Below are 27,901 nucleotides of genomic sequence, written 5' to 3'. Positions count from 1 at the left end.
ACTTGAGTTTCTGTTATCTGAAGCCGAGGGAGGCTTTAATTGGTTGACCTGTTTCCTCTCTGTGAAGTCCCGCGCTGTCCGTCCCTCAGAGTCCGGCTATGGCTGACAGAGTCGGGTGAGCTCAGGAGAGGGGCGCGCGCACCAAGAGGCAAACGGACAACGCTAGGGGCTTCTGGAAAGTCCCGGTCGTGTCTACCAGGTGAGGCGAGGCGATGCAGGTGTGTCATAGGCACGTTATGCGCAGGACATGGTGAATAGCGGATTCGTGTTTTTATGTGACATGCGGTGGGCTGCTCAGTAGACCCGATCTAGGAGGACGAGGAACTATAGGGATTTCGATTGGAAGAGTATGTTGTAATAAGAGACGGGATTTGCATGGGGTTGAGGGGCGGGGGAAGTGGGTGTTTAATTGAAATCAGATTGGTTGGATTTGATCTGTAAAGACAAGCAAGAGTCAGTCGAGTCGAAATATTTTTCAGGAGACAGAAGGGTAAAATCGCAGTTCCGATGGAACCCTCAAAATGTAAACAAAAATAATAACCCTTTGGTGTGAGTAAAGCTCAAGGTGAAAGTTCCAGTTAGTTCCAGCCCAGAGGAGGAGGGACTGGAAGAGACCGGCCGAGCGCTTGAATGGAAATAGCAAGGAATCTCATGTGCACTGCACTGCTTCTATAGAATTTACGTTCTTTAAATCTCTCATTATTGTGCTCCTTTCTCTAGTTTAACACATCTCCATTTTACGCTACAATTTCGACTTTGTGTTGAAAGTGTAATCATTCAAACCTGGATAGCCTCGTCACGAAATGAAGCATGTATATGTAGTTCTTCATAGGTAGCTATTTGCTAGAGCAGTGGTTCCAAACTTTTGACTTCTGAGGACCCCCATTGAGTCACCACTGGAAGCCGGGGACCCCCAAGCAATTTGTAGGATTTAAATTTCAAACATTAAAACAGTAATTCGAATTTAAAAAACGCACGTGTGCACACAAAACAAATACTCAAATTGCTAAGGATTCTAGGGGCATATTTACAAGTCCCTATTGCCATGGGAACGTCACATTTTGCGATGTTCCTCTGGCAATAGGGGCTTTGCCTTATTTACAAGGCAGCGTTAACCCCTTCAGTGCCCATGACGAGCTGGACTCGTCATGGGCTGCGGTGGTGCTGTGCCCATGACGAGTCCAGCTCGTCATGAACTCCGCCCGCTAATGCAAGGCGCGGCACTGGGCGGGGAAAGGGGCGGGCATGCAAGGGGTTAAGCCACTTATTGTGGCTTAACGCTGCCTTGTAAATAAGGCCCCCTTTCACGCAATGCTTAGCATGAAAAAGGTGGGCAGTGGGAGTTTCACTCCAACACCCATTGATTTTGATGCTGCCCTCTATTTACAAAGTCAGCTTAAATAGGAGACAGCACCAAAATTAAGACCATGAAAACCCTGGTCTTAAGTTGGCGATAGAAGAAGAAATGCCATAGTTTTCCTCGTTAAACACCTTTGATTGTTTATGTTCAGGAAGGTGACCCTTCCTGCACATAAACAATCTTTAATAAAAAATGACGTTTTGCATCTTCCATGTGTGCTGCATTAGGAAGCACACATAGAAGTGACAAAAAGGCATTACAAAATTGTTCATGTGCAGGAAGTGGGAACATAGCAGCATCAGTATAATGATAGACTGGGAATAAACATATGTTGCTAAATTTTACCATGCAGTTTGCAAGCAGCTGTTTGACAGTTTATAGGACACTGTGCTAGATTACGATTGTCCCTTATGAATTGCACAGTGACAAAAGAATCTCTGTGACAAAATCAGTAACCCACTGACCTATGCACATAAAATACTGTTTTTTCAAATGCATTGTACACGTTCTTTGCAGTAGGCATATTAACCCTCTGTGTTACATTAGATAAGTCAAAGCTGCCACTGGAAAAAACTCATCTCTCTCCAGCAGGTACATTAATCCCTGGCATTTTCTTGACACTTTTATAGTTGCTCGAAAACTGCTAATTTTACAAGGAACTTGGCAGTGCTTTTAGAACTGCTGCCTGCGGACCCCCTGGGAATGTGCCACGGACCCCTGGGGGTCCTCGGACCCCAGTTTGGGAAACACTGTGCTAGAGGTCTGTTCTTTCACGTGTACGCAGTTAACGCTGGGAATGCCCCTCCCCTTTCTTTTAGTAATTACATTAGTTCAAGGCCAGGGAATAATGTTGATTTTTGTTAGTTTGATCAGTGAAAGGTTAGTTAGGAATAAGAGGTAACTAATCTTGAATTTCAAACATTAACTTTGACTCCAGCTGTTTACCCAATTGTGTGTGTTTATGGACAAGACTGAAAGCGCACAACACTTTATACAGCATCCAGAGCTCTGCAGCATTCGGCAAATCTTCATCTTACTAACTAACTAAATCTACCTCAGTTATACTTTTCGCACTTCATGTACCACCCACTAAAGTTTCAATATCGTAAAAAGACTTATTCTGATTGGTCAGGCAATGGGGGAAGATCATCACACCATGCTTACATATCACTCTTTTCAGTTAGCTCTTTAGCAAACCCATCCCCATAATTTTTATTCATACTTTATTTTCCCACCCGCATTCACATTTCATCTGCAACAAATGTGTTTATTTGATCATATAGTCTCATTCATTCAGGTTCTTTGCTGTCGGTTCTCAGTCAAGCGGTGTCCTTGTCCTCTTCTTAACCCACACGTCATCCTTCTGGGCTGACCCATGTGATTCGTCACACAGGTCACTTCGGACATACCCAAGAGGCCCAAATGTGCACTAGTGATAAAGTCAGAAAGACAGATGTTACTTTAAAAAATAAATGGTTTCACTCTATACCACCCATTCCTACTCTAACCCCTTTTACTTATCAATGCTTTCCCCGCATTAGTAAAATAGCTCGATTTTGTTTCAGTTAAGCAGGAGCCATGCACGCGAGGCCTCAAGACTCCATATTAGTACCCTCTGCTCATGCGCAAGAATTTCCCTCCTAGCGACAGCTCGTCATACTGCGTAGATGCAGTTGACGCATGCGCAGTAAAGATTTCCTGTTAAAGCCGTTTTATTAGTTTGTTCGAATAGTTATCGTTAGTAAACACATATGCAAGCTTCTCTAACCCTCATTTTTATGAGTTGCTAATTAGTTTTACACAATATGTAATTAATAACATGTTGGGGAGTTAAATGAGAGGATTGCTTCCGAGCAAGTCTCTTTTCTACGAGTCCTTGCTCCATCAAGTTAGTCTTTTATTTCTGATACCGCAGCACTAAGATTAATATCTGTGATCCTTGTCGCTTTTCAAGGGCAACTCTTTAATTTAGTTCATTGTTTCTGTGTGCAGATCAAATGAATCTAACTTATGCTTTGATTTAGAACTTAAAGTAATATGTATTATAGTTCAAAGACTTGAGGGCTAGGTTTATGGCTGTACCAAAATGAATAGTGACATCTGATTTCCAAGCAAGAAGAACCCTATTTTCTAGCATACTTGCCTAGTAGATTCTTGTCTTAAAGGTATTGCCAGTATACGTGTCTTTTAAGGTGCATACATGCGTTTTGCCAGCATTATTTGTAGTTTACCGTTTACTATGCCTTTAAGTGCTGCCGTGCCTACTTCAACGCAAATATCACTTTTGTACTGTACAGCCCATCAGTATCTGTTTACTTTTGTATGCAAGAGCATACCTTGTATACAAGTTTCATGCAGACGGCTGACCTAGTATAAATTGTGTAATTTCTCTGAAAAACGAGAAAATTGAATTTTGCCTGCAACTACAGACTTTTCATGTAATGAGCCTGGTCCAGATGTGTCACTCTTATTGTTGGTGCTACCGATGGGCACCATGGAACAGATTGCCATGAGGATGCAGTCTATCATACATGGTAACGTAGTTGATTGGTAACGTGAGTTTGATAGCACAGCCTGCAGTTTATTTAGATGGGGCATTGGGTCCTCCCCTTTCGATTACCATCTTTCTTTGACCACTCACTGGCTTGAACATTGTCGATCACTTTTTGGTTCAGCCCAATTGAGTAGTCTGTTCTCACCTAATTTTATTACACATATTATTATCTTAGTGCCAGGGATATTGCATCTTTGGCTTTTATATATTACCCATGTACAGTCATTTCAAATTCTTAAAGGATTTTTTTTACATTAGTGCTAGAAACCCTGCCCCATAGACTGATATGATCACTGCTGACAATCTTGGATGGGGTTTACACTATTACATTAGTAGCTCGGGATGATTTCCGTTGAACATAAGTAGCTCCTATCACAGAAAAGGTTGGAGACCCATGATCTACACATATTGTGAAATGTCCTTTTACTTTAATTATTTTTGGAGGATGGGCACTACGCATTCTCCCTCAAGGCACATTATTATGCAAGTCTGCTACAAAGGTATTTTGCTGTACTTCGAATTTGCAACAAACCGAACAGTCTTTATTTACCTTGGCCTTAAAGTGTGACTCAATGTGTTACATGCTGAATTTGATCAATATTGACGAACCAGAGTTCCTTGCAGATATGTCCACAACATCAAAGGTTACTGGTAAGCGACTACTTCTACAGTCACAAATATATTACACATTCAAATATTTGACAAGTACACTTCGGAAATGAAGCTATTGTTTTTCTGAGGTATTATAGGCACATAGGATTGTAAAATATGTATAAATGTACATGAACTACAAGTTTGCAGTTTATACCCAACACACCTCTAGAAAGCACATCAGACACAATACACATGGTACTATCTCACGATAGTCAAGTCAAACTTTATTTGGCTAAAAAAGGCATAAAAGCACAGAAGATAAAATACAAATATGCAGTAATAAAATGTATAAAAAAAGAGACCAATTTCAAGCAGTGAAGAAATCATATAAACTGTTTTGACCACGTAAAACCATAGAACATTTTCATGCAAACAGGTGCTTCTTACCTCTTCCTCGTATAAATGAGCATCTAATAAAATTAAGTACTGCAAGTCATGTTCCATAGAGCCTATTTGTTGTAAAATGATTACAGCTAATTTATGACGTCTAATATTTGCTTCCTGCAGAATTGGAACTAGGAAGCGTTTCCAGTGAGGCAAATATAATGTGCAAAAAAGCAAATAGAGAGCAGTGCTTTGTTTCGAGACGGTGTCACATGGTCAACTGGGAAAGGTTTGAAAACAAGGATCCCTGCATTGGAAAAGGCATTAAAAAGTGGATAGAGTTGAATCGTAATTGTGTGAGGTAAAATCTCTATGGAGCATTAAAAGTAATCGTTAAATAAAACTCAACATCTGGAGATAAATTTAAAAGGCAATAGTGGCTTCCTGTTTGTAATTTTTGAGTCCCCTTCAAACGGGTCTTGTTACTGAAGTTAAAAGGTAAATTTATAACTAGTTCTATTGATTTATTTACTATGCTTTCTGGATTAGAGAAGAGCTCTTGAACCCCTAATGTACTACTGAAAACTAGTTTCAAATATGCTAGCCATGGTATGGCAAACACGTTATCTAGGGATAAACTATTAGTTATGATTGCCCTTGTGAGGCTCACGTTCAGGGTCCCTTAAACCCTCAACCAAAGAAGCAAAGGATTTAATTTAATTATGTCTTCCAGGTAACCCAGTCTCACTTCTGAAAGGCACATAAGTGGATGAAGATTGCAGGACAACCAATAGCCTACATAGAATCTATTATCCATCCTTTGCAGCTGTTCTACACTTGCATACCCCCAAAAGCCTCACCATAACGCCGCATTGCAACAGTCTCCTAGTAAGAGGTGGGTAATACAATTTCACACACAAACACACTAAAAATTGCATTCTGTTGTCTCTTAGTAGTCCTAGCATGCACCTCAAGGGATCCATTGAAAAAATGGAAAGTGGCTACTAAGTGCCTACCCAAAACTAACGAGCCAAACCACAGTCCCCAAAACATGATCCACCCTGAGAATTCAACAATGAATTTGCAGGAAACTCAACAATGAATGCTTCATGGGGTACTATCACAAAAAATACAAGTTTACATGGAGAAGCAATCTACAGCGCAGCTCCGAGCCAATTGTGCAGAAACACACAGTATGTTAAGGAACTGAAACGGGAACAGAAAATAACACGGGCAACAGAGGTACATCAAAGTAGTGGGTGTGGTTGTTTATTAAGGAAGAAACATGTTGCGGACTCCTAGCCAAAGAGGAAGTGACATGCCTAGGGTTTAAAGAGGGCGGAGAACTTCCTAGTTTTTGGGGTAGTGGACCTCCTTTTTTAGGATCTACTTGTACGATCATAAGGGAAATAAACCACATTTCTGAAAGAAATGCTTTAAAAGACTTCAAAGGAGAAATGTCCATGCATTCATAATTTAGTTTTTTCCATTTTAAGTCCAGGAGGCAGTGAGCTTTATAGTTTTGTCCGTTTTGGAGCCACAGAGGTTTTATGTTTCTACAGACCATTTTAGCTGCCTGGAGAGATCGATTGTCAGCGCTCAACACACCACACAACGTAGTAGCGTATTCTTTTACACCAATATAAATATACATAAAGGAACTTTTGAACAACCCCTTTCAACCATAGATTTCCTGTTTATCTGGTTTTAGGCAGTGGCTAATAGGGCTGTCCATGGGCTTTACTATCAGTCCTATGCATTTTGCTCATGGAAATATGATACAAGTGGTTCTACCTCTGAGACCTCTCTGTGACTTTTTTGCATTCCTAATACAGCATCACAAATTCTTTAAATTCTGACAAGGAAGTAAACCCTCGTTGCCCTGAGCAGCAGTGAAACAGACATTCAGTTCTACTCTGCCTTCATAAGAGCAAGACGTCACCATAGAGCCCATTGGAAAGCTGTTCTCGGCTCCCCTTCAAGTCTTGAACAAGACAACTGCATTTGGAAAGCAGGTTATTGTGGGGCAAGCTCGAATTGTTTCTTAATTCGTCTCTTTACATAATGATCCCTACGAAGTTCCCTTGCAATAGAAAAGGCCCTTGAAGCGGTCACTCAAGCCTGCCCAAAGTAAGGCCCTGCTGTTATTTAACGTACCTTTGCAGTATGTGCTACATGCAACAGCTTTCGTTCTACGATTTGCAAAGAGTAACATAAGTAATCAATATGTCAAGTGCACTGTATGTGTGACTAAATGTTACATGTGGAGCAACATTAATATCTAATAAACAAGTGATATTTTCATATAGCACACGTACTAACTCGAATTTCTTCAATGTGGTCACAGGTGTCATGGTCAATAAAAATGCGGCAAAGAGAAAAAAGTAATTTTTATAGAATCACACAATTTTATCAAGTGGGGGAAGCTAGGATTTTATCCCAGTTTTCCTGGTTAGACTTGTGCAATTCAGTGACTGGATGAAACATCCCCCTTTAACACAAAATTGTAATGTTTTGTGTTCAATAATTCCTCGACCCCCAAATACTAGATTATGTACAATGAATGCAAATATCTTGTTAATTCAATCTGACTACATATACAATATCACAGTATCTGTCTCGAACAATGTTAAAGGTAAGCGAATGCTAGGAGACTATTTTAATGGTAATTTCACTGACTTAAACCTTAAAGGGAGTATCAACATTTCCATGATGGCCATTAGCAAATTAAAGCAAACTCTCTCTGCCTGCAGGCGTTCACTGACCTAGATGAACACTTCTCCACAGCTCAACTTAGCTGCAAACATACAAAGCAGAGAAGCACTTTTTAGATTATGTGAACGCCTCATTGGTTCCTCTAGTGTGTTTTAACTTTTAAAATTGTGACAGGGAGGGAAAAATGTCGGGCCTGACATGCTTCTTCCACCTCTGTTTTGACTCGCCAGTCCGTAGGGGACACGTGCAAAGCCATCCCCAGTCATTAAGACTGAGCTTGGCTACAAGCTTACTTTGCTAGCCCACCTGTGAAAGGGAGTTTAGTAATATGTAATCTTTGAGTGAGTTTGATTGTATTACCTCCTTGTCTAAGAAGTGTATGTTATATCACCTATAGCATAATAATAGAATCGATATAGAGGGTGAAACAATATATTGGGAACTATGGGCAAATAACGGCATAAATGCAGTAGGGGACTTGGTAACACGAGGCAACACTATTCTTTTCTCCACTTTACGCATTAAATTTGCCCTGTCTAATATACAATTCTATAACTTTCTGAAATTGAAAAGTGTAATTAGGAAACTGGTCCATCCCCATACCCCTGATCTTCATGGGTTGCTATGTAACTTCAGGAAGATCGGCCACTCAGCATCACATATTTGCAAAATGCTTGAACCCACTAAACTACCTAATGAAAGGTCTGAAAAAGAAATGGTCCACATACATGCAACCCATGCATAATAAGTCCTTTAAGCATGCAACATGGGGAAATATCTGGCAGTCCCCAATTCCGGCAAGAATCACCACAGCTTTAGCACAATCCAGATGTTGGCCCGTTCATAAAAGTTATTGGACTCATGCCAAACTTTACAAATTGGGCTTATCTAAGTCTGACACCTGCTGGAAATGCATGGAGGAGGTGGGCTCTTTGGAAAATATGTTTTACTCCTGTAAACTGGTCCAACCCTTTTGTATCAGAATACAGTCTCTGGTCCAACATGTTTTCGAAAATCCTTTCAAAATACTTTCCTACAATTGTATTGTGAATTTCTGTAAATCCAAGTTCACTGTCCCTATCGGTGCAAAATTCATTACTTCTTGATCTACTTTTAACCTTGGGTGCTAAAGTGGTTTTGATGGAGTGGAAATCAGCTTAACAATTTAAGTAAAAACAAGCATTTGCAATGCAATAGGTCTCGCATTTGCTCGACTTTAAGCTATTGGTATTGTAAATGACAATGCCTTTTATTTATGTTTTGAAAACAAAAATAAAAGGTATTGTTATTTGCAATGTCAATAGCACAAACTTGCCTAAATGCGAGACCTATTGCATTGCACATGCTTGTTAAATAGATTCACTTGGTGAAAGGTGCATGGTTTATAAACAAAAGAAGGAACCCATAAAAATGTGCCAAACTCTGCAAGCCATATTAGAAGGTACGATGCATGTTCTTGCACATCACTAACACTTTAAATTCTATTTCTGTTAACATGGCACTATCTTGTAATTTGCACTTTCCATTTATAAAGCATGTTACAGAGGGCGCAGGGGTTACATCGTGACATACCCCTGGAGTCGACAATAAAGGGATTCGAACTAAATGCGCTGGGGACCTTTTAAGAAGAAAAAGAAGGGTCCATTTTTTGAAGAGGAAGCCGGGCACATTCTTATGGCGGAAGCCCCTGGACCAAAAGCAAAAGTAGAAGATGACTGTGGGGGAAAAAAAAAAAAGAGAAATTCCCGGTGTTGAAATCCCCTCGTCGCTGAAGGTCTGAGAGGTGGTGTTGTCCTTCTCTTACTACACCGGGGAGACTTGGTTGCTCTTTGCGAGCTGCCGATAACTGGCCGATGGGCTGAAAGGGGGAAGTTAGAAGGTACGGGGCTTTTTGCTGGCTGAGAAGAGGACTGACGCGGAGGACAAAAGTGCGCCACAGACTGCCTCGGCGCCCGGTTTGAAGGGCGAAAGAGCAGCCAGCGCGAGCCCAGGAGTCTCAGAAGGGCGCAGGTGGGCGCGCGCGCCCCCCACAAGCGGCTGCGGGTGTGTGGAGGGAGCGCGAGTGCCCCTGCGGGTGAGTGCAGGTGAGGGCACGCACGCCAGAGGCCATCTGGCACTGGTGGCGGCCGGGGTCGAGGCTTGAGACGCAGCGGCCCCGGTTGCGGCAAAGGGGACAGATCTCGGTGCAGCGAGAAGTTGTGTGTTGAGCCACGGGGAATTGAAACAAATGTCTCGTGATATCGTTCACAATAAGTGGCGAGCATGGACCTCGGAGGTGAGAGGAGTTCAGCACATCTTCAGTTTCATCAATGCGTCACTCGCAGTATTAGAGACGTGTTAAAAGTTTTTGGCATCAAAATATGACACACAGGGCAGGGAAAGGTTTCATTAAATTACTCCTGTTCTGCAATGTAAGGGGACTGATAGAGGGAGGGAGGGAGCAAGCGAGCAGGAGTTGTGCTAACGCCGAGAGCCATACGCATGCACATCTGCTGTCCTCCGTACGTGAGCACATCTGCTGTCCCTTGTGCTAACGCCATGAGCCGCACGCCTGCACATCGGCTGTCCTCGGTACGCGTGCACATGTCCCTTCCCCCTTCGCCCACCAAACCGATAACAGTAGATCTCGCCAAGGCGAGCAGCGCATGCGCTGCGTTGCTAGGCGAGACCTAAAAATGGGCGAACATGCTTTGCACAACTAGAAGCGCAGATAATATGTATACGAAGTTACAAACAGCTCGCAGCGCTAGACATCTATGGGATTCCATTGATGGATAGTTACAGAAATGCAACCCCCCCCCCCCCCCCCCCGTAGGTGATAGTGTAGGATTTTGGATGCTGCTCTATGATGGGGTCTACTCTTTCACTCTCACTGACTATCTAATATGAGGTGTTATGTATGACTAGATCACAGCTCTTTCCCTCAAGTATACTTCCCGAGGTATGGTCCTCTTCTAGAAGTGTGCCGTTTTTCCATAAATCTCAAAAATCTGTTAACTATATTATCACCTAGAGACTGACTGGCAGCGAAGTATATTGAACAAGCATTTGCAATGCAATAGGTCTCGCATTTTATTTACATTTTAAAAACAAACATAAATAAAAGTCATGGTTATTTACAATGTCAATAGCTAAAACTTACGTAAATGCGAGGCCTATTGCATTGCAAATGCTTGCGAAATGAGAGCTTCACACAGTCGGATCTTTATTTTCAACATGCCTATAGCTGAATAATGGGTCATGTGAGTGATGACCTTCCCTGTGCCCAAACATCTGCGCACTAGTTCTGAATTTAGTAGCTTGTTTTGATATTATTCTTCTGATGTGACTGGATCATTTTCTTTATTCGTAGTAGTTGCTAAATCTCTTCTTATCCCTGGAATTTGAGAAGTGATGTTTTTCACCTATTTCCCTGCTGTGTTTCGATTAGCTCTTGCAGACACAGTTCCTTTCCTTGCCAGTCCCCTTAGTTTTGAAGCTGTGACTGTCCCAGTTCTTCTGAGACTCCTACCTCCTCATTGTCATTACTATTGCCCCCCCTTCTTACTCCCGAACTACCTCTGCCCCCCACCCTTTCAGACTCACCCTCTCATTGTTACCTACTCAAACTCTAGGTTTGCCAGAAGTGATTGAATGTAGAGCCTGAACAGCTGTAGAAGTAGGAGAGTAGGTTACAGAGTTTTCTTTAGCTTTTTGGTTTTATTGCCATTGTTATGTATGGCTATCCAAGAGGTCTGAATTCTCTCCTTTATCAGCTGCTGAGTCGGGAGCTGTTCTCGGACTACTCTTGTATTCATTAAAAAAAAACGACTTTTGTTAAAACTTGAATTCTCTCTCATCAGTGGTGACAACTGGAACACCTGGATGTAACCCCAGCACAGAGTGGAACCAGACGTCTGAGCTTGTCACTCTTCTCCGCTTGTGGCTTGGAAAAGAGACTGTACCACAGTAAGAGCTTTGGGGGGCGGGGTCACAGCTCGTGTGAATGACAATTGTGACCTTTGAAATATGTCAGTCTGACCATGCCTGCATGTCTCCTATTATTGTTCCGCCCCTGATCCTCGTTTACCATGAGGTAAATGGAACTTTAATGTGCGTGTGCTGGTGACAGAAATGCATCCACACGCATGGTTGCGGTGTCCTCAATTACATCCATGGAGCTTGTTTGCAGCATGACTGTTTCTGTCTCTGAAAATATGCAGTGTGAGTTGAGCCTTGTTGGATGATTTGAAGATGAATGAAGAATTAACAAGCATTGAAAAATAAACCGCGTGTCTGCCGCTTGTTTAGATATGCATCGCGCTTTCACCTGAAGTGAAAGCGCGATGCATATATGAACACGCTTGTCTAGAAGAGATGCCTGTGCACGAGCGTGCGTGAGCGAAATCTCCACTCCGGTGGGCGGGGCCTAATGCCGACAGGGCGGACACCAACCCCGCTTCCAGAGAAGGCAGACACAAAAGCGACAACAATACATCTCGCCAAGGCGACGCAGCGCTTGCGCGCTGCAACGCAGGCAAGACCTAATAAAGTCAGTCTACCTGGTATAGTTGCCCCATGCCAGATCTCTGTAGTTGATTCAGTCTAGTTTTCCTTCACAGTCTCCCCATGATGATCATATTTCTGGTTTCCCTGTCATAAATTGAAGTTTGCAGGTGAAGGACTATAAAGAGAATAAACAGAACTTGGTGAACTATTGATACCTGACATAGGCACATTTTAGATCCCTTCAGTCACTTTCCTGTAGAGTGATATGCAAACGTTGGTGGCTGTTGTAGCAGTTAAACATGTTGGCATCCCTTGTAGAAAATATTTTTAGAGTTGAAGTTAGATAATGGGATATTTTAATTCCTATTTACCAGAGATAGGTGCCAAGGAAAATGAGTGCCTTGTTTGCACGGTACTGAATTGACATACAGTTCGTACAAAAATATACATACATGGCAGTGTCCAGGACACTGAGATGCCAACCTGCTACAGTATGCAGGAGACAACTGTTGTGACACAGTCCATTTCATGGTTTGCTGGATGGCTGATTCGTGATGATATAGTCTATCACAGTTTGCCAGATGGCTGATCGCTATAGTGATCAGTCCTACTAGGATAAAAGCCTCCTATAATGTTCAGCCCCTTAACAGTGTGCTCTGCAGGTCACATCTTTATTGGTATATATGCTCTAAAAATGTACCTTTCACTATAGGCATACCGCTGCAGAAAACCTCTGCTTGTCACTGAAAGTGGGTGTCTCTTGTATGGGTCAATATAGATATGCAACTCTCGTTAAAACTCCTGTTAAAACTATCTGCAGATCACCCTTTACTTGCAGGTCTTGTCACACATATTGGGTCACTATAAGGATGCAGCTCATAGCTCTTTGTTGAAAAGTCATGAAGCTCATGAATGATGCAGGACCATGATATTAGGGAAAAGGGATGCTTCATTGCAGCATTGGTGAATTGATGCAATATTTACTTTACATCAACATTGTTGAAACTTTGAGCAAATATGTGTATTACTGAGGCGATATGTGGACAGGCCTGCACTTTGTCAATGTGGGGATATGTTGTGTGGAAATTAAGAAAATAAAGTTTTAAGATGTTATACTAAACACTATTGGCATGGAGGAGATAATGTGCTGACAATTGGATCCATTATATTGTAGTTGTCTTGGTGGAAAACACTGGTAACATCAGCATTACTTGGTGCTTGAAAACAATTTGTAGACTTGGGTCTATTATGTGCTTTTATGTGATACCCTAATTTAGAGTTTGGCGGACAAGTTACTCTGTCAGAAACGTAACAAATATCCCGTCAATCGTATTACAAGTGCCATTGGATATAAAGCACTTGTAATATGTGTGACGGGATATCTGTCATGTTTGTGGCGGAGTAACCCGTTCACTGAATCCTAAATCGGGCCCACGGTATGTCACTGAGAAGTAAAGACACATTACGTTGTACCCAGTTTTGACCATGCTGCTATTCCCAAAATGTGCCTACTTTATCACATTTCCTTAAGATCACTTATGTGAGAACCAGAAAACACTGAAAAATTCGTTCTTTTTCAGTTTTCACCAATGACACTGGCTATGTGTGCTTGAAAGGCAACATTTGCTAAAGCTTTTCTATACATTTCTTTTAGTTAAGCTCCCCAAGACCCCTGTTAAATAATTTGTTAGTACAATCGGTGTCACTGGTCCAATGCCAATCTACTTCAAAATGTACTATTTGCTGCAAATGTTCCTTAACAAGTCCTTGTTTATTTTAAAGTGCACAATATACCGAGCCCTTTTCTGAAAATTGCAGAGGAAAAAGCGGTAAACGCCCTATAGGCAGGTCAATGAATCATTTAATATTATTTGAACTATTGACCCAATATACTTTATATCGCCCCATTATTTGGTACCTGTACCATAAGTTACTTGTTGTAGAACCCTCCTTCTCAGAATTGGTCCTTAAGCTTCTAAATTGTAAACATCCTCATTAGCTCATTGTACTTTGGATGCTCAATTTACAAAAAAAAAAAATCTCTACGGGAAGTGCCTGATCTGATTATGTTTTTAGCAATGTTACCTCTTGCCACTAAACGTTTCTTGCTGGCGGTTCCCTAAATTGTCCTGCAGAGAGTTGTTAAATCCCTTTCTAATTTTAACCAGTGTCATACTAGTGACACAGCACTGGCACATACCTCGCCTCCAGTGGAACTAAGGGAGCTTGAGGAGTGGGGGGAAGTTGCTGGTATTTGGGCCGTTGACCAGTGTAAGGACCACTTTCCTATCTTGTACTAGAGCCCATGACAACTTTGCTACGCCACTGGTGGTGTTTGGTGGAAACGCTTGCTGCATATATTGATAAACTGACCCACCTACCTGTGCCTGGTAGCCATTACAAGAATGGATTAATGACCAGACTCATGTGCTCCATTGGCAGTTTGGTTACCTAGGGTACAAAGAAGGTTGGCAGGTGGCTGCTTACCTTGGCTATGCAAGTGCCTCTTTATTCGGGTCTTGAGTTAGTAGCTGTCCCTATTGAGCCGCCTTTGAGAATACTTCTTTAACAGCACCCAGTAACCTAATATTCACTGATATGCAGTAACCACTATGTACTGTGCCAGCTGCGGCTTCACCCGGCACTATGTAAGAGTTCAGTATGTACGTTATCTCTTTTTTTTTTTTTGTTTTTTGCTAAAGAATTCACATTGACAAACCCTATAGATCTGACTTGTGAATGTATAATGCAAGCCAGACATATAACCGGCAAATCAGGGAGGATTCAATATAAACACCGAAAAATTACATGTCTAAATATTCTTCATCCTCAATAAATCTTATAAAGAATAAGTTATTGTTCCGTCAATTTTATCACACACAATTCACATCAAGCAATGCAATTATTATAAAATGATTTTGTAACAACAACCAGTTTATGGTATCTATGTTGATTGTCACATCATGTAGTCTTTTCATTGGTAGTGTCAACCAACTATTTCGTTGCTGGCAGTCAATTATGATATTGATACTCAGTTTTGAGAAATATCGAAAGTACTTCTCTCAAAGCTCTCTATGCATTTCTAAGTGTTTTTCTTCATACGCCGGTTCCCTATTCATTCTCAACACTGTTCACACCCTTGTATTCCTCCATATATTGCTTTAGGTAATCCATCTATTTAATAATAAAGCCCATACTTGTGCATTTCACAGAAAAGGAGTGAAGAAAAAAGGTTTCCCTCATTTGAGCCAATGCCTTTCACATTAGTGGAAAGCCCTGTATTTGTGAGATATCAGTGTGTGCTATCATTCTTAATCTCATGGCACCCTTCCTTTCCTTTCATCCATCTGGTGACTTTGGTCATGCGGGTGGAGAAACTGGTCTGTGTGTTTGGCGACTTGTCAAAAAGGGAAAGTATGAGACAGATGTTGCCAGTATAGGATATGACGTTGATTCCGTGGGCTGGAGGATACTGGCAGTGGGGTTATGTAGGCGTTAAACAGAATGGGCATGAATGAGGATCCAACATCATTTGCGAGATAGTATCTTAGTTGAAGAAGGTCAAGCTGACCGACTGTTGTGGCCTGTCAGGAAGGAACAAATCCAGTGAAGTGCAGGACCTTGGGTGCCGGCTTTGTGTAGTCGTTGGATGGGGTGAGAGACTATGGTAAAGGCTGTGGAAAGTTCCCTGTAGGATGACAGCCACAGTGTCACCACTGTCTGTGGTCATCCACATGTTATCTGTGGCAGCGACGAGAGCTGACTTTTTTTCCTGTGTTTGAGACTGATTCCGGGTTGAGTGGTGTGGAGAAGGTAGTTTTTAGTGAGTTGTGTATCTAGGTGTTTAGGACTTCTCCATTACTTTTGCCAGTTAGGGTGGCAGTGCAATTATATATTGGTAGTTGGCTACTGCCTTTGGGTTGCTGAGACTTTCTTAATGAGGGGGTTTACTGTGGCGTGTTTCCAGGTGTCTTAGTGGGTTGCTGTGATGATTAAGACATTCAGGATCAGGGTGACTGCTCCGCTGATGGAGTCCAGTACTTTGATGAAGACTTGTTGAGTGCAGGTGTCTGAAGGTGTTCTGAAGGCTGCGTAGTTGTTGCTGTTTTTGGAGTGGTGATGGTGGACCAGGTGGTTAGGGTTTCCCTATGGGTGTTGGTAGAAATGGGCAAGAGGGCTGGAAGGGTCGAAGGGTCTGGTTGAGGCTCGAAGTTTTCATAGTTAATAGTGATCCTGTTGTTGAAGATTAGGGACCATTGGGTCCTGAAAGAGGGTGATGCTGGTGGAGCTTGCTGCCGAAGAGGTGAAGCCTTTCACTATGGCATAGATTTCCTCGGCACTGTTGGTGCTTCTTTAGCTGGTTTCAGTGAGCGTGGAGCTTTTGATGGCTCCGATTTGCTGATAGCAGTGTATGATGGCAGATTTGTAGATGCTCTTTTTGGTGTCGTCTGACTTTGTCTCCATCTGCCTTAAAGTTGCTTGGTGGTGTTTGGTGAGCCTGAGCTCTTCCGTGTACAAGCTTGCTTGTGGTCTGGTTCTCGTTGCTTTGTTCGCTTTGAGAGGAGCCAGTGTATTTGTGCTCGGACAGTGAACCAGGCCTTGGATTTGGATCTTTCCAAGTCCCGTCATGAAGCTATGCTCAGGGTGTTTCTACGGAGGTGTGGAATGGGTATGCTGAAGTTAATGAGGGTGTGGTTGGACCAGGTGATATGTGTGGGCTTGTCTACTGTGATGTTGCTGTAGATGCGGTCCAGTAGTTGTCCTGCAGCGTGTGCGGGGTCTTACCCTCACTGAATGAGTCGGAGAGAATGGGCCGATCCTTGAGGTTAGTTGTGTCGTGATTGGTAAGGTCCTACATGCAGTAGTTGAGGTCGCAGAGGAATATGAAGGTGCTGTAGTCAAGGATTGGGGGGTGATGTCTGCAATGGTGCTGGCGAACAAGGTGTGTGGTCTTGCAAAGCGATAGATGAGGGTGCAGTTGGTGGTGATGAGGATTTTGAAGCTCAAGTGTCACATGTTGCTTGTGGAGCATTGGATGAATTCTTTGAAGGTGATTGCTCTGGGTCTATGTCCCGTCTTGTGAATTTTGTTTCTGGAGAAGGGATTACAATGGCTAATGGAGGCCAACGAAGATGTAAGCCTGGTTTCGGTCGGGAAGCGAAGGTCTGGTGAGCCGTTATGTAGCAAATCCCAAATTTCAGTGACCTGTTTAGTGAGGGTTAGAGTATTGAGGACCATGCAACACAGGGAGGGGTTCGGGGTAATTGTGATCATGTGTGTTGGGTGTATGAGATGCAGGTGATTAAGTGGGTGCGGGAAGGTGCATGCAAAATGGCAGGTAGCACAGGAGAATGCACCTTCATTGTTGGTCTGCGAGACATAGTAGCAGGGCTGATAGATATGACTGGAGTTGAGGATGTGAAAGATAGCGGTGGAAGGTGGGTAGGAAGAGGATCAGGAGTCCTGGTGCTGTGTGCAGGTGAGCTTGGAAAGGTGCAGAAGAGCTGGACTTTTGTGTGCAGGAGACGCACAAGGATGCACAAACTGTGAGCTTCTACTGAGTGTTCACATTGCAGCCTCTATTAAGTTAAGACTTTTGGCGGGAAGCCAGTGCTATCACTTTCTGTGCAAGTGGATGAGGGGAAATCCAGTGATGTCACTTCTTTTCACGCACGCATTTCTTTTTTTTTCTTCTCCTTTTTCTCTATTTTGTTCTCCCTCTTATTAATCGGTTTCTCTCACTTTCTGTTCTCTTGCTTTTTCTCTTTCTCACCCTTGTATAATCCAGTTACCTAGTATACATCATGGATGTTCCGAAGATTTATTTACATATGCTTTTCTCGTTGTGTTAAGTGCAATGTTTCATATACTGTTTCAAAACAATGTTAAACATACTTGCTTTCCTTACCATGTTTACTGAATGCTTGCTTTACGTATTGTTTTTTACTGCTGATGTTGATCTATGTGAAAGGATGGCCAGTAAAATTCTCTTTTACTTAGAGTTGTTGCTAATTTGGATAAAGTAGACTTGCAAAATTGACTATTGCCTAAGCTTCCCAGAAACCTATTTTTGTCTCAATTACAAATGTGATCAAGCTGCTAATTTACACACTTGTTGTGTGAAGGACTAGATGATAAATGACGATTTCAATCGTGAATGCAAAATAACCATGCAGAAAATCGTAAGTGTTCAGGTATCAGACAACATCAGTTTAATGTCTTTCTGTGCTCAAATCTGCAAAGTCTTGCGCCTTTTCTTTGCGTTATACTTTAGGCGGTGCATTAATCAAGGTATTGATATTTGTTAATCACACACAATTTTGAAAAATTGACTTGTTTTCAGGTTTGAATAAAATCTTTTTTTGTCTTCCAGGATTTCAACAGTGTGCAAACTGGGACTAAAATAAAACCAACCAGTTTACAGAAGTGTCCTAGTTCTACGATGTCATGTACTGTACCCGGTTGGATTTTTAACTCTGCAAGAAACTGTGTTGTAACGTTGCCAGGCAAAAGGCATTGGCATGCAAAATGCATCTCCAGCAGAAACGCAGCCCGGTGGAAAAGTACACTTTACAGGGATCCTTTTGTGCCCTTTCTGGTGGGGTGTGCACCAGATAAAAATGTCTTCCTGAGTAAAAAATCATTCAGACATACCTCAGTAGAAGAGCAAATCAGTTTGTCGTTTGCCCCATCTCACATAAATCATATTCTACGAGCTAATGAGTTTTCACACAGAATCCTAGACTTTGATGGAAAGAATTCCAACTCCATTCTTAAATTTGAGAGTAACCAGTTGGCTGCCAATACACCCAATGAAGATCGTAGAAGTGCGGCAACGTGCTTGCAGACCAAAGGCCTCATGTTTGGTGTGTTTGATGGCCACGCTGGATTTTCATGTGCACAGTCAATTAGCGAGCGACTATTCTATTACATTGCTGTGTCTTTAATGTCCCAACAAGTTTTAGAAGAGATTGAGTTTGCGATGGAACATATGAAACCAGTCCTTCCAATTTTACAGTGGCACAAACACCGGAATGATTACTTTTACAGGGGAGTCGCATCACTCTACATAGACCATCTTCGAGTTTATTGGCAGGAGCTCATAGACCTGGACAATCAAGGTGGACTCAGCGTGCAGGAAGCTTTGGCATTTGCGTTTAAGAGGCTTGATCATGACATTTCATTGGAAGTGCAAGTTCCTTTCGAAAATGAAGTCTTAAGGAATCGAGCACTTCAGATTGCCTTTTCTGGTGCAACTGCATGCGTTACCCACATTGACAATATCCACTTGCATGTTGCCAATGCAGGAGACTGCAGAGCTGTCTTGGGTGTTGAAAACGATGATGGCACTGTGTCTGCCCTTCCACTTACACTTGACCACAATTCCCTCAATGAGGCAGAAATCTTACGATTATATGGGGAACACCCCAAATCGGAGGAAGAAACCATAATATTGAACAACAGACTGTTGGGAATTCTCATGCCCCTGAGAGCTTTTGGAGATGTCCGATTTAAATGGAGCAAAGAACTGCAGAAAAGTGTTTTGGAAAATGCTTGTGATATTGAAGCATTGAATATTTACCAATATACTCCCCCAAACTACTATACTCCGCCCTATTTGACTGCTGAGCCAGAGATAACATATCACAAACTAAGGCCTCAGGATAAATTTCTGGTTATAGCTTCAGATGGATTGTGGGATATGCTGGACAATGAGAATGTGGTGAGACTGGTTGCTGAACACAATTCTGGGGCACATTTTCAAGCACCGGAGCTGACAGTTGATAAATTCAGTTTGGGGCATATGCACAACGTGCTTCTTAAAAGGAGAGCGAAAGGCCTTCACCCGCCAGATCAAAATGTAGCCACTCATCTCATCAGGCATGCCATTGGAACCAATGAATATGGAGAGATTGATCAAGAGAGACTTTCTGTAATGCTGAGTTTGCCAGATGATTTGGCTAGAATGTATAGAGACGACATTACTATCACTGTGATTTATTTTAACTCCGATGCAATTGAAAAGCACTACAGTAATAATGAAAAGGGCTCTTCAGTTTGAAATGGTGTTTTAGAATATAAACCAAAAGTGATTTTCAAGACCAGAAGTTCTCTAAGGGAATTTTGGTTGTCTGGTTAAAAACAATTGTTAACACTACTATGGTGAAAAATCATCTTAGAAGTACAACATGGCATATGGTTTATTGAAGCGGGTGATTACACATTTACTGGCATCTCAACAATGGATAAAGCGGACTGTGTGAAATGCTGTGAAAGATAGTAGCAAGCAAGCATAAGTACAAAGTTGCAAATGACAACCATGTCATTGGCGAATCAACATCCGTTTGTGTTCTACAGGTTTAACCCAGTGAGTGCCTTTTTTTTTCTTAGAGTAAACTCGAACCTTAAAAAATGTTTTTAAAAATGTAAGTTATAAATACCATGCTTTTATTTTAATGGACATAATACATTCTTTAATTACTCCCTTCCTTTGCCATACTTTTCAACCAGTTTAAATAGACCTATTGCAGTTTCCAAGTTGTTTCTCTTCAAATGATTTTATATTGAATTCATCCTGGATTAAGGGGGTGTACAAAGTAAAATAGTTTGGCCAACAAGCTTAATGTAACCTAAATTATGTGTTTAATCTCGCGTTGGTAGGTTGCTGCTGATGAGGTCGAATAGGGTACTTTCAGTACTGGCTGTACATAGTCCTCGCATTAGTCAAACACTTTAGGTTTTTGATGTCAGCAATCTATGTGCTTTGTTGCAGTATCCAGCTGTGAATAATTCATCATCGTCCATGCAGAGAGCATTCTATATTACATAGATTCTTCACATCTTTCACCGTCTATCACTAATGCAGTCCATCACTACCACTTCTAACCATAACATTTTTCACGCTTCAATTGTCCTACCCATTATTCTGCCATGACACTACTCTTTCAAGCCATTTACTATAGCTATAAAACCTTTCCCCATATTCAGATTTACTATCACAACAGCCACAATAACCCATCCGTTTTGCACAGGTAATTTTGCTTCAATGATCTTGTACCACTCGTATTCACAGTATAAAAGTTTCTGCTTCTTTTGTTCCCTAGTAGTCTTTTATTTTCTTCCTTTCAATCTAGTCTTTTTCGTTTAAATTGAATTACACGCATCCTTTCTTGTGTGCTTTTGTTTTGTTGTGCTCCAGTATTTAGTCCTTGGACCTTTCCTTATATTTGTGTTCTGTTTCCTTTTGAGGTAAATTACACTTTTATTCCATTTACCACCGCTAAGTAGAGATCACCTAACTCGTCTTTTTCACCTTAGATGACTTTGCCCAGGTCGAGTTACTCAAAACTTGCCTGTGTAATATCTTCCTTCTCTTCTACTTGATGACTTGTTCGCAGTTGTAGCCAAACATACGCAAATATTAACTAATCATTGCTATCTATCATCAGCCTATTTGACCATGTGAAGATCCTACTCTTTTTACACACGTTTCAAGCTGTTAACTATGGGGTCCTTTTCTACTCATCTTAGTTAAAACAAATGTGCTCTTCCCTCTAACGTTTCTTTGTTTTGTTTACTAAATCCCCAAAGAAGTTGTCTTATGGACTCTTTTGGACTCTTTAAGTATGCTGCTTTGTTCCGGCACTTCTGAGTGATGTAGAAAGTAGAAGTTAAACATGTCACTGATTGTAATTCTATTTGGAAGTGATAGGGGGTGGATTCTGCACTGTGATATGGCAGGCTTTTTGGGGGATCCTGGTTGTCTTTTCAGCTGAAATTAATGTTTTCTGGTGGCCAAAGAAACCCTACCCCTGGAAAGATGCACCTCTGTGTATGCGTGTTTTTTTTGGGGGGGGAAACATAGCATTTACATTTAGTTATACAACATAACAGAAATGAGGAACACCTTGCTACATCTAGCATTTAATGTTAATGTACCGAATCATCCGTTAGAACTCCATCCAGATCCCTCGGGCATTATTCACCAATCGCCTCCTCTCCCTTGAAGACTCCCAGTAGCATCCAGAACCTCACCAAATCATATGGACAACAAACAACATCTGATTTCAAGATCTTCCAACAGTTTTCTCCTTCATGTCTCCTGTTGGTTTTGTCATTCGTGCTAAGAGCACTAGTATGTTCCGACTAGGGGGATTCCAAAATTGTGATAGCTTCGGAAAGAAAGTCTAGAAACTGTCTCTACAGGCTATCGAAATAGAGATGATTCACTAAGATATTATAGGCTCAAAGAGGATGCATCTTTCTTTTTCCATTGAAATGCAATTACCAGTTTTGCTGCTTCTAGACACTGCAATGTCAAGTAAGAGTTTGGATTTGAAAGGCACAGATATCCAGATGGTCTTGGTCCCAGAAGTTGAACTTCTTGTAAAAATGGCATAGTGCATCCTAATGCTGTATGCAATGCCTAGGCTAACTCTTTCCAAAATGGGATTTACCTCGTGCAGTTTCACAAATCATGTATTGTATCTGCTTTTCCACCACATTCCCTCCAACAGCTATGACCAGCATTGGGATACTTACAGTGCGTTTTAATCGGCCCGAAATACTATTTTCAAAGAGCCCGCTAGTGTATTTCCCTATTCCGGACGCAGGTAGCCCTCTTATGGTCTTTCCTCGAAATGTCCCTAACCCGGAGGAGGTAATCAGTTTGCCTAGGTTTCTATCCCAGGCACTCATTTTTGCCCAGGAGTCAACTGAATCAGTCGCCCAAGCAGTTTGTATAACTTTGTATCACTCCTCTGGCACCAACCCTGCAGCGATTTTTCACACTTGGTCTTATCCCTCAGTGCAGCATCTTCCATTTGTTCATTTAACACCCCTAGTTGCACGTGTTCATACCACAAACTTTCCTTTTTGTATAGATGGTATTCTTTATTACACTTATCAAATGGCCCAGGGTGCATTGCTGGGGTAAAGACACTAATAAAATGAATAGGTATGAAACCTGGAAGGAAAAGTGGCGATGTGTATACATTCCACTACACTTTATCCCGTACCTGCAAGGTTGGGGCGACCAGTGTATTCAAGTGAGAGTTTGGGGGGCCTCTTATTTTGTTTATCAAAATCTAGATTATCCAGTGGTTTATTTTCACTTTCATTATCTATTAAGCCCATATCTTCTGTTTCCTGTTTGGGCCATTCTGCTTTGACCTTTAACTGGGCAGCAAAGTAGTATCAATCTGGGTGACCTTACTGCCCCTGGATTTGCAGCCCCCCCCAGACAGTTTCATGTTGTTTTTCGTATTCACTGGAAGAAATCTTTGTCTAATCTGATGTGTAGTGCTTTGAAAAAAGAGATTGCCCTAGTCAGAAATTTCTTTCTAACTATATCAATGTGGCCCATTTATGAGACTAACAGAGTGGGGTGGTGGGGGGGGGGGGCTCCTCTAGTCAGATCTCTTGATTTCATCCAGGAGTGGGTGAAAGTAGACACTTTATAAATATGCTATGCATAGCAATTTGGATTCTCAAGTATGTGAGTACTAATCCATTGAAAAGGGAATTTGTCCTGCAACTCCCACTTTTCTTGTAAGGGGAAAGCGAGTTTTAGAACCTCACATTTCCTCTTATTGATCTTGTATTTGGCCATTTCTTCAAATTTCTGCCGTTGCTGAGCGAGTTCTTGCTGTGCAATATCTGGTTTTTCAAGAGTCAGTAAGAAATCGGCATAAAAGGAAATGATATATTCCCCCTTTGCAAAATTTGTGCCGCTTATAGACTTGGTGTGACTGATAAGTGAGGCAGTATGTCCTATACTAAGGGTAAACTATAACGAAGATAGGGAGCACCTGTGACTCATTCCTTTGAGAGGTCTGGAAGGTACCTATTTGATATTCTTGTGGTGGGTCGATTGTAGATAGCTGTAACAATCAAAATATATTGTGGACAAAGCCCATCACACCCACAACTGATGTCAAAAGGTCTGATCAAAGGCTTTTGGGGCATCTAAGGTTACTATTGTCACCAGAATGTTTGTTAAATGCTCTATTTCGATCTTGTGGACTAATTGCCTTAGTGTTGTCATGCATCTGGCTGGATGCAAAGAAGTGAGTTTGAGCCACTTGAATCAAACTGGGTAAGATTTGTTTCAAGCCGTAGGCCTGGATCTTAGAATAAAGTTTAACAACTATGATAAACCCGGCTACTGGCCTAAATAAAGAACGGAGCTGGTGATTACGACCTGCCTTAGGGATGACCAAAATAACTGCTACCCTCCACACTGGGGACCTTCCTTTTATTTGCAAGGGAGTAAAACCGAAAGGTGTTGAGGTTTGATGTCAATTGTGTGATGTAAGTTTTATAGAAGCTTCCCGTGAAGTTGTTTGGTCACAAGCACAAGTCCTCGGGGCTTTTATTGATTGTCTGACTACTACTTCTGTTATCAGGGTAGCAAGCTCATCGCATTGTTCTATTGTTAAGGTGGAAAGAGATGCACCTGCAGTATAACACTTATTACGCATATCTAGATATTCCCTAGTGATGTAACTTTTCTTATACTCGTCGACTTTATCCTAAGCTTTCCTCAAAGGTTGACGGTGTTGGCTTTGATTTTTTAATTTAATTTTTTTTTTATTTCTCTCACACCTTTCACACTAAATGCACTTCTTATTTATTCCCTGCCGCATCTTTTCAGGCATAAAAGAGTAACTTCAGCTTTATTAAGGTGAATAGTCCTAAGTGGCCGCTTAGGCATATGATTGTGCAGCTAGATTGTATCTGTGTCTTTCTACATGCCCTTTAATTATGTTAAGTTCTAGGGCTCTCAATTTGTTCAACTGTTGATCTCTCTCCAGTAGAACTTGCCTGTGCCCATCAGCAAGCACCAAGTACCATGAGTACCATGAACACAATCGGGTCCTTTAATTTTGCACCCTATTCCAGCACTTTCACTCTGAGGATGGCCCTGTGTCACCTGTTTTTTTCACTCCTGTTTTTAACAGGTCCGCTTCAAGATGATAAGCGATTAAATTTATCTGGATCACTGAGTGGCTTTAAATGCTACAGGGGCATCTGTTCTGTGTAGCCATCAATGTTTCAGTGTCACACCTCAAAGCCTTTCATCAATTCCTCTTTGAAAAATGCCCAGCAATTCCAACTTCATAAAGGCCATTTCCACACTTGAGGGAGCTAATGTGCAATCTGACCTTGGGTGCCCCATTTCACCACTGTCCAGCACTGGACTACTAAGGTAGGTCTTTCTGTGCACTTTTTGTTAGGAGGCATTCAACAAGAACAAGACCTGTTCTTGAAAGCGTGTATGTATGAAAACTCACCAGTATGGAGTAGTCGCTGGTGCCATCTCTTTTTTCTGAGACCTTAGCCCTAACTGGCAGGGACATAAACATTTGGGCTACTTTGATTTTACTTCTTGGTTCCACTTTCTGACCGTGATTGCATTTAGCTCAAATCATGTAAAATGGTTGTGTTGTGTTGCAGTGCTCTAGATTGTGGCTCACATCTCCTGCTGCTTTTATAAGGCTGCTCCTCCTCTAGCTCCAATGTTGGTGCTTGAACGGGCTGTTAACTGGCTTCCTCACTAAACAGTCCAATCTACTTTCCTCCTTTAGCACTCTAGCACTTGATGTCAGCAGGGGCAATCTGATCTACCCAGGCCGTTCCATTGCCCCCACCCGTTCTACACTTGGTGAGCCTCTACTGAAATGCCAATTTCGCCTTCAAGCTATGGTCCACCCTGTAATCAGCAGTGCATATCTCTGGGCGATTCTTGCCCACCGCCACATTCAGTGTTACTGCTTACAACTGGTGGCCCTCCGGATCGCCTTTGTCCTTCATGTTGGCTACCAGATTGCATATAACCCACCTGCCTACCTTCCATCAGGTGCTATCCTGTCCTTCGCATTGCTGAGGCCCTTTTTTTCAAATGCAGAATCAACGGAGACCCAGGCACCCTCCACACAGCCTTAAGGCTTTGAGTAAAACTTGAAAATGATGGCCTTGGTTCTTCATCTCAAACATGAGTGGGGAGCTAAGGTGACACTAGTCTGCTTACTCTTCTTTCTTGGCCACACTGTACCTCTGCTTAAAATTGAAGTGGTTGATTTTCAGAGTGTAACAAGACCTGTGATATCTTGTGGATGCGTGTCGCAGATCTAGCCTCTAAATGTAACCTTCTTGTTTTATAGTGTGTTACGCAGGGAGCTAATGGAATGCATTTGGGGGCTTTTAATGACCTTTTAGTAGGCCTTTTCACATTTTACGGCAGGACTGCTGGGCCATGATTAGTGTTTTGTTTGACAATGTTGCAAATCTGTCCAAGTTGCTAAGGTCTTTCCCTGTACTTTTAACAGTATTACTCACTGGCCTAACTGTTTCTTTATGTCTCATTTCATAGTGTTCAGCAGACTGTTAGATACTATTCTTTGAATCGATTCTCATGACACTCCATGTACATTTCACTAATCCTAGAAAAACGTATTTTACGTTTTTTCAACATATTGTCCAAAAACTCCACAGTCCCGTACAGACCTTTCCACTCCTTGTCCCATTTAGAATGATCTACTTGTATACTACGCCCCAAACTGCTCTCTCTGCCTCAAAACGGCCTTTCTCCTGTAAAACCACCATCTCCAGTTTGCATGCATAGTTCCGCTTACTCATTCACACTGCAGCAATCTCCTGTAAGGCCAGTTGCTTACCAAGCTTTTTTATTCAATTATCAAAAGCCTTTTTAAAATCCTTCTACCTGTACTAATAAAGTACACTATCAAAGGACTACTTCAGCATGTGTTCCTTCCAGATATCTCCATGCCTGTCGTCGCCCTACCTGTATCCGCTGGATTGTACACCTGATCCGGTTTTGTGAATCCACAGGGATAAGAAGATGACCACCTCCTTTGCTTCCATGTTATGACACCTATGCAGTGAGTTTTTCGCAAACCTGTATTTTAAAGCTGCTGTACAGTGAGCTGTAATGTGCCTCGCTCTGTAAACCATTTTATTGCCAAACTTGAAGACCAGAAGGATGAGAAAGCTGCCCTGTTTCTCTATTTCAAATGGGGCAATATTTAAAAAGCCGTCTGATGGAAAAACTGCAGTTTAAAGATGATATGCAAAAAGTTTGAAAATATTGTCAGGTGGTAAATGGTTATACAGGGTAACTTCTTACTAAAGCCTATGTTTAATCGATTGTTTTCAGTAAATGGGTTACCGCACAGAAGACTCTTGGGTTTATGAAATTAAACCCCGTAGTAATAGGAATTTAAACACCCCCTCCCTGTACATTTCCCTTCAGTTATCCTCAATTCAAGTTTTGTAGTTTACAAAAAATGTTCTTAACATGATAATGCCTATTTTTATAAACCAACTAACCAGAGGAATCGGATTGTAAAAATGCCACATCCATTTACTGTACTATGCTCTCTTAATCTGTTTACATTTAATTCATAGCACAATTGTTTACATTAACAGGATATATTTTTTACGTTGAATCTTATACAACAGTTCGATATGTTTTTTTCTTGCAGTAAATGTAAAGTAAAAACAAACTTTATTGTAGTGCTGTTATTTCTGTTTATTGTATTCACAGCACGATTTGGTATTGGGGCCTGTAGTGAATAAAAGTAGATCTGGTCCAAGTAGTTTCCATGTAGGTTTATCTCTCGGGATCATGTTCGCGCTATATTAAACTTTATAAATAAATGTAAGATGTTACGGTGTAGAGCACAACCAGGAGCAGCCTTCCTGCTGCTCAGCCCATCCACCAACTGACTCACACACTCGCCAACATTCCACTCATCAACATTCTCTCATCAGTCACACTGGCT

The 27,901-nt window shown here is 41.7% G+C and overlaps 1 protein-coding gene across 2 annotated transcripts; it reads left to right on the top strand.

Moving 5' to 3' along the window:
- On the top strand, positions 1-27,622 carry PDP2 (pyruvate dehydrogenase phosphatase catalytic subunit 2). Of its 2 annotated transcripts, none has more exons than XM_085636844.1 (3): positions 1-199; positions 18,469-20,463; positions 26,875-27,622. In XM_085636844.1, exon 2 carries the CDS (start codon positions 18,538-18,540, stop codon positions 20,155-20,157), a length of 1,620 nt encoding a protein of 539 aa, XP_085492970.1. In that variant the 5' UTR covers positions 1-199; positions 18,469-18,537; the 3' UTR covers positions 20,158-20,463; positions 26,875-27,622. The 2 variants fall into 2 exon arrangements, with proteins under 2 accessions (XP_085492970.1, XP_085492971.1); XM_085636845.1 differs by lacking the exon at positions 1-199 and adding an exon at positions 11,450-11,555.
- Positions 27,623-27,901: the final 279 nt, after the last annotated feature.

The sequence above is a fragment of the Triturus cristatus genome, chromosome 12, assembly GCF_964204655.1.
Source record: "Triturus cristatus chromosome 12, aTriCri1.1, whole genome shotgun sequence".
Classification (NCBI taxonomy): domain Eukaryota; kingdom Metazoa; phylum Chordata; class Amphibia; order Caudata; family Salamandridae; genus Triturus; species Triturus cristatus.
Note: the sequence above shows the minus strand (reverse complement) of the source record. Positions and strands in the feature narration are given on the sequence as shown.

Bases quoted from the DNA above. Each gene is read 5' to 3' on its own strand.
- PDP2 (XM_085636844.1), top strand. From the start codon at position 18,538: ATGTCATGTACTGTACCCGGTTGGATTTTTAACTCTGCAAGAAACTGT.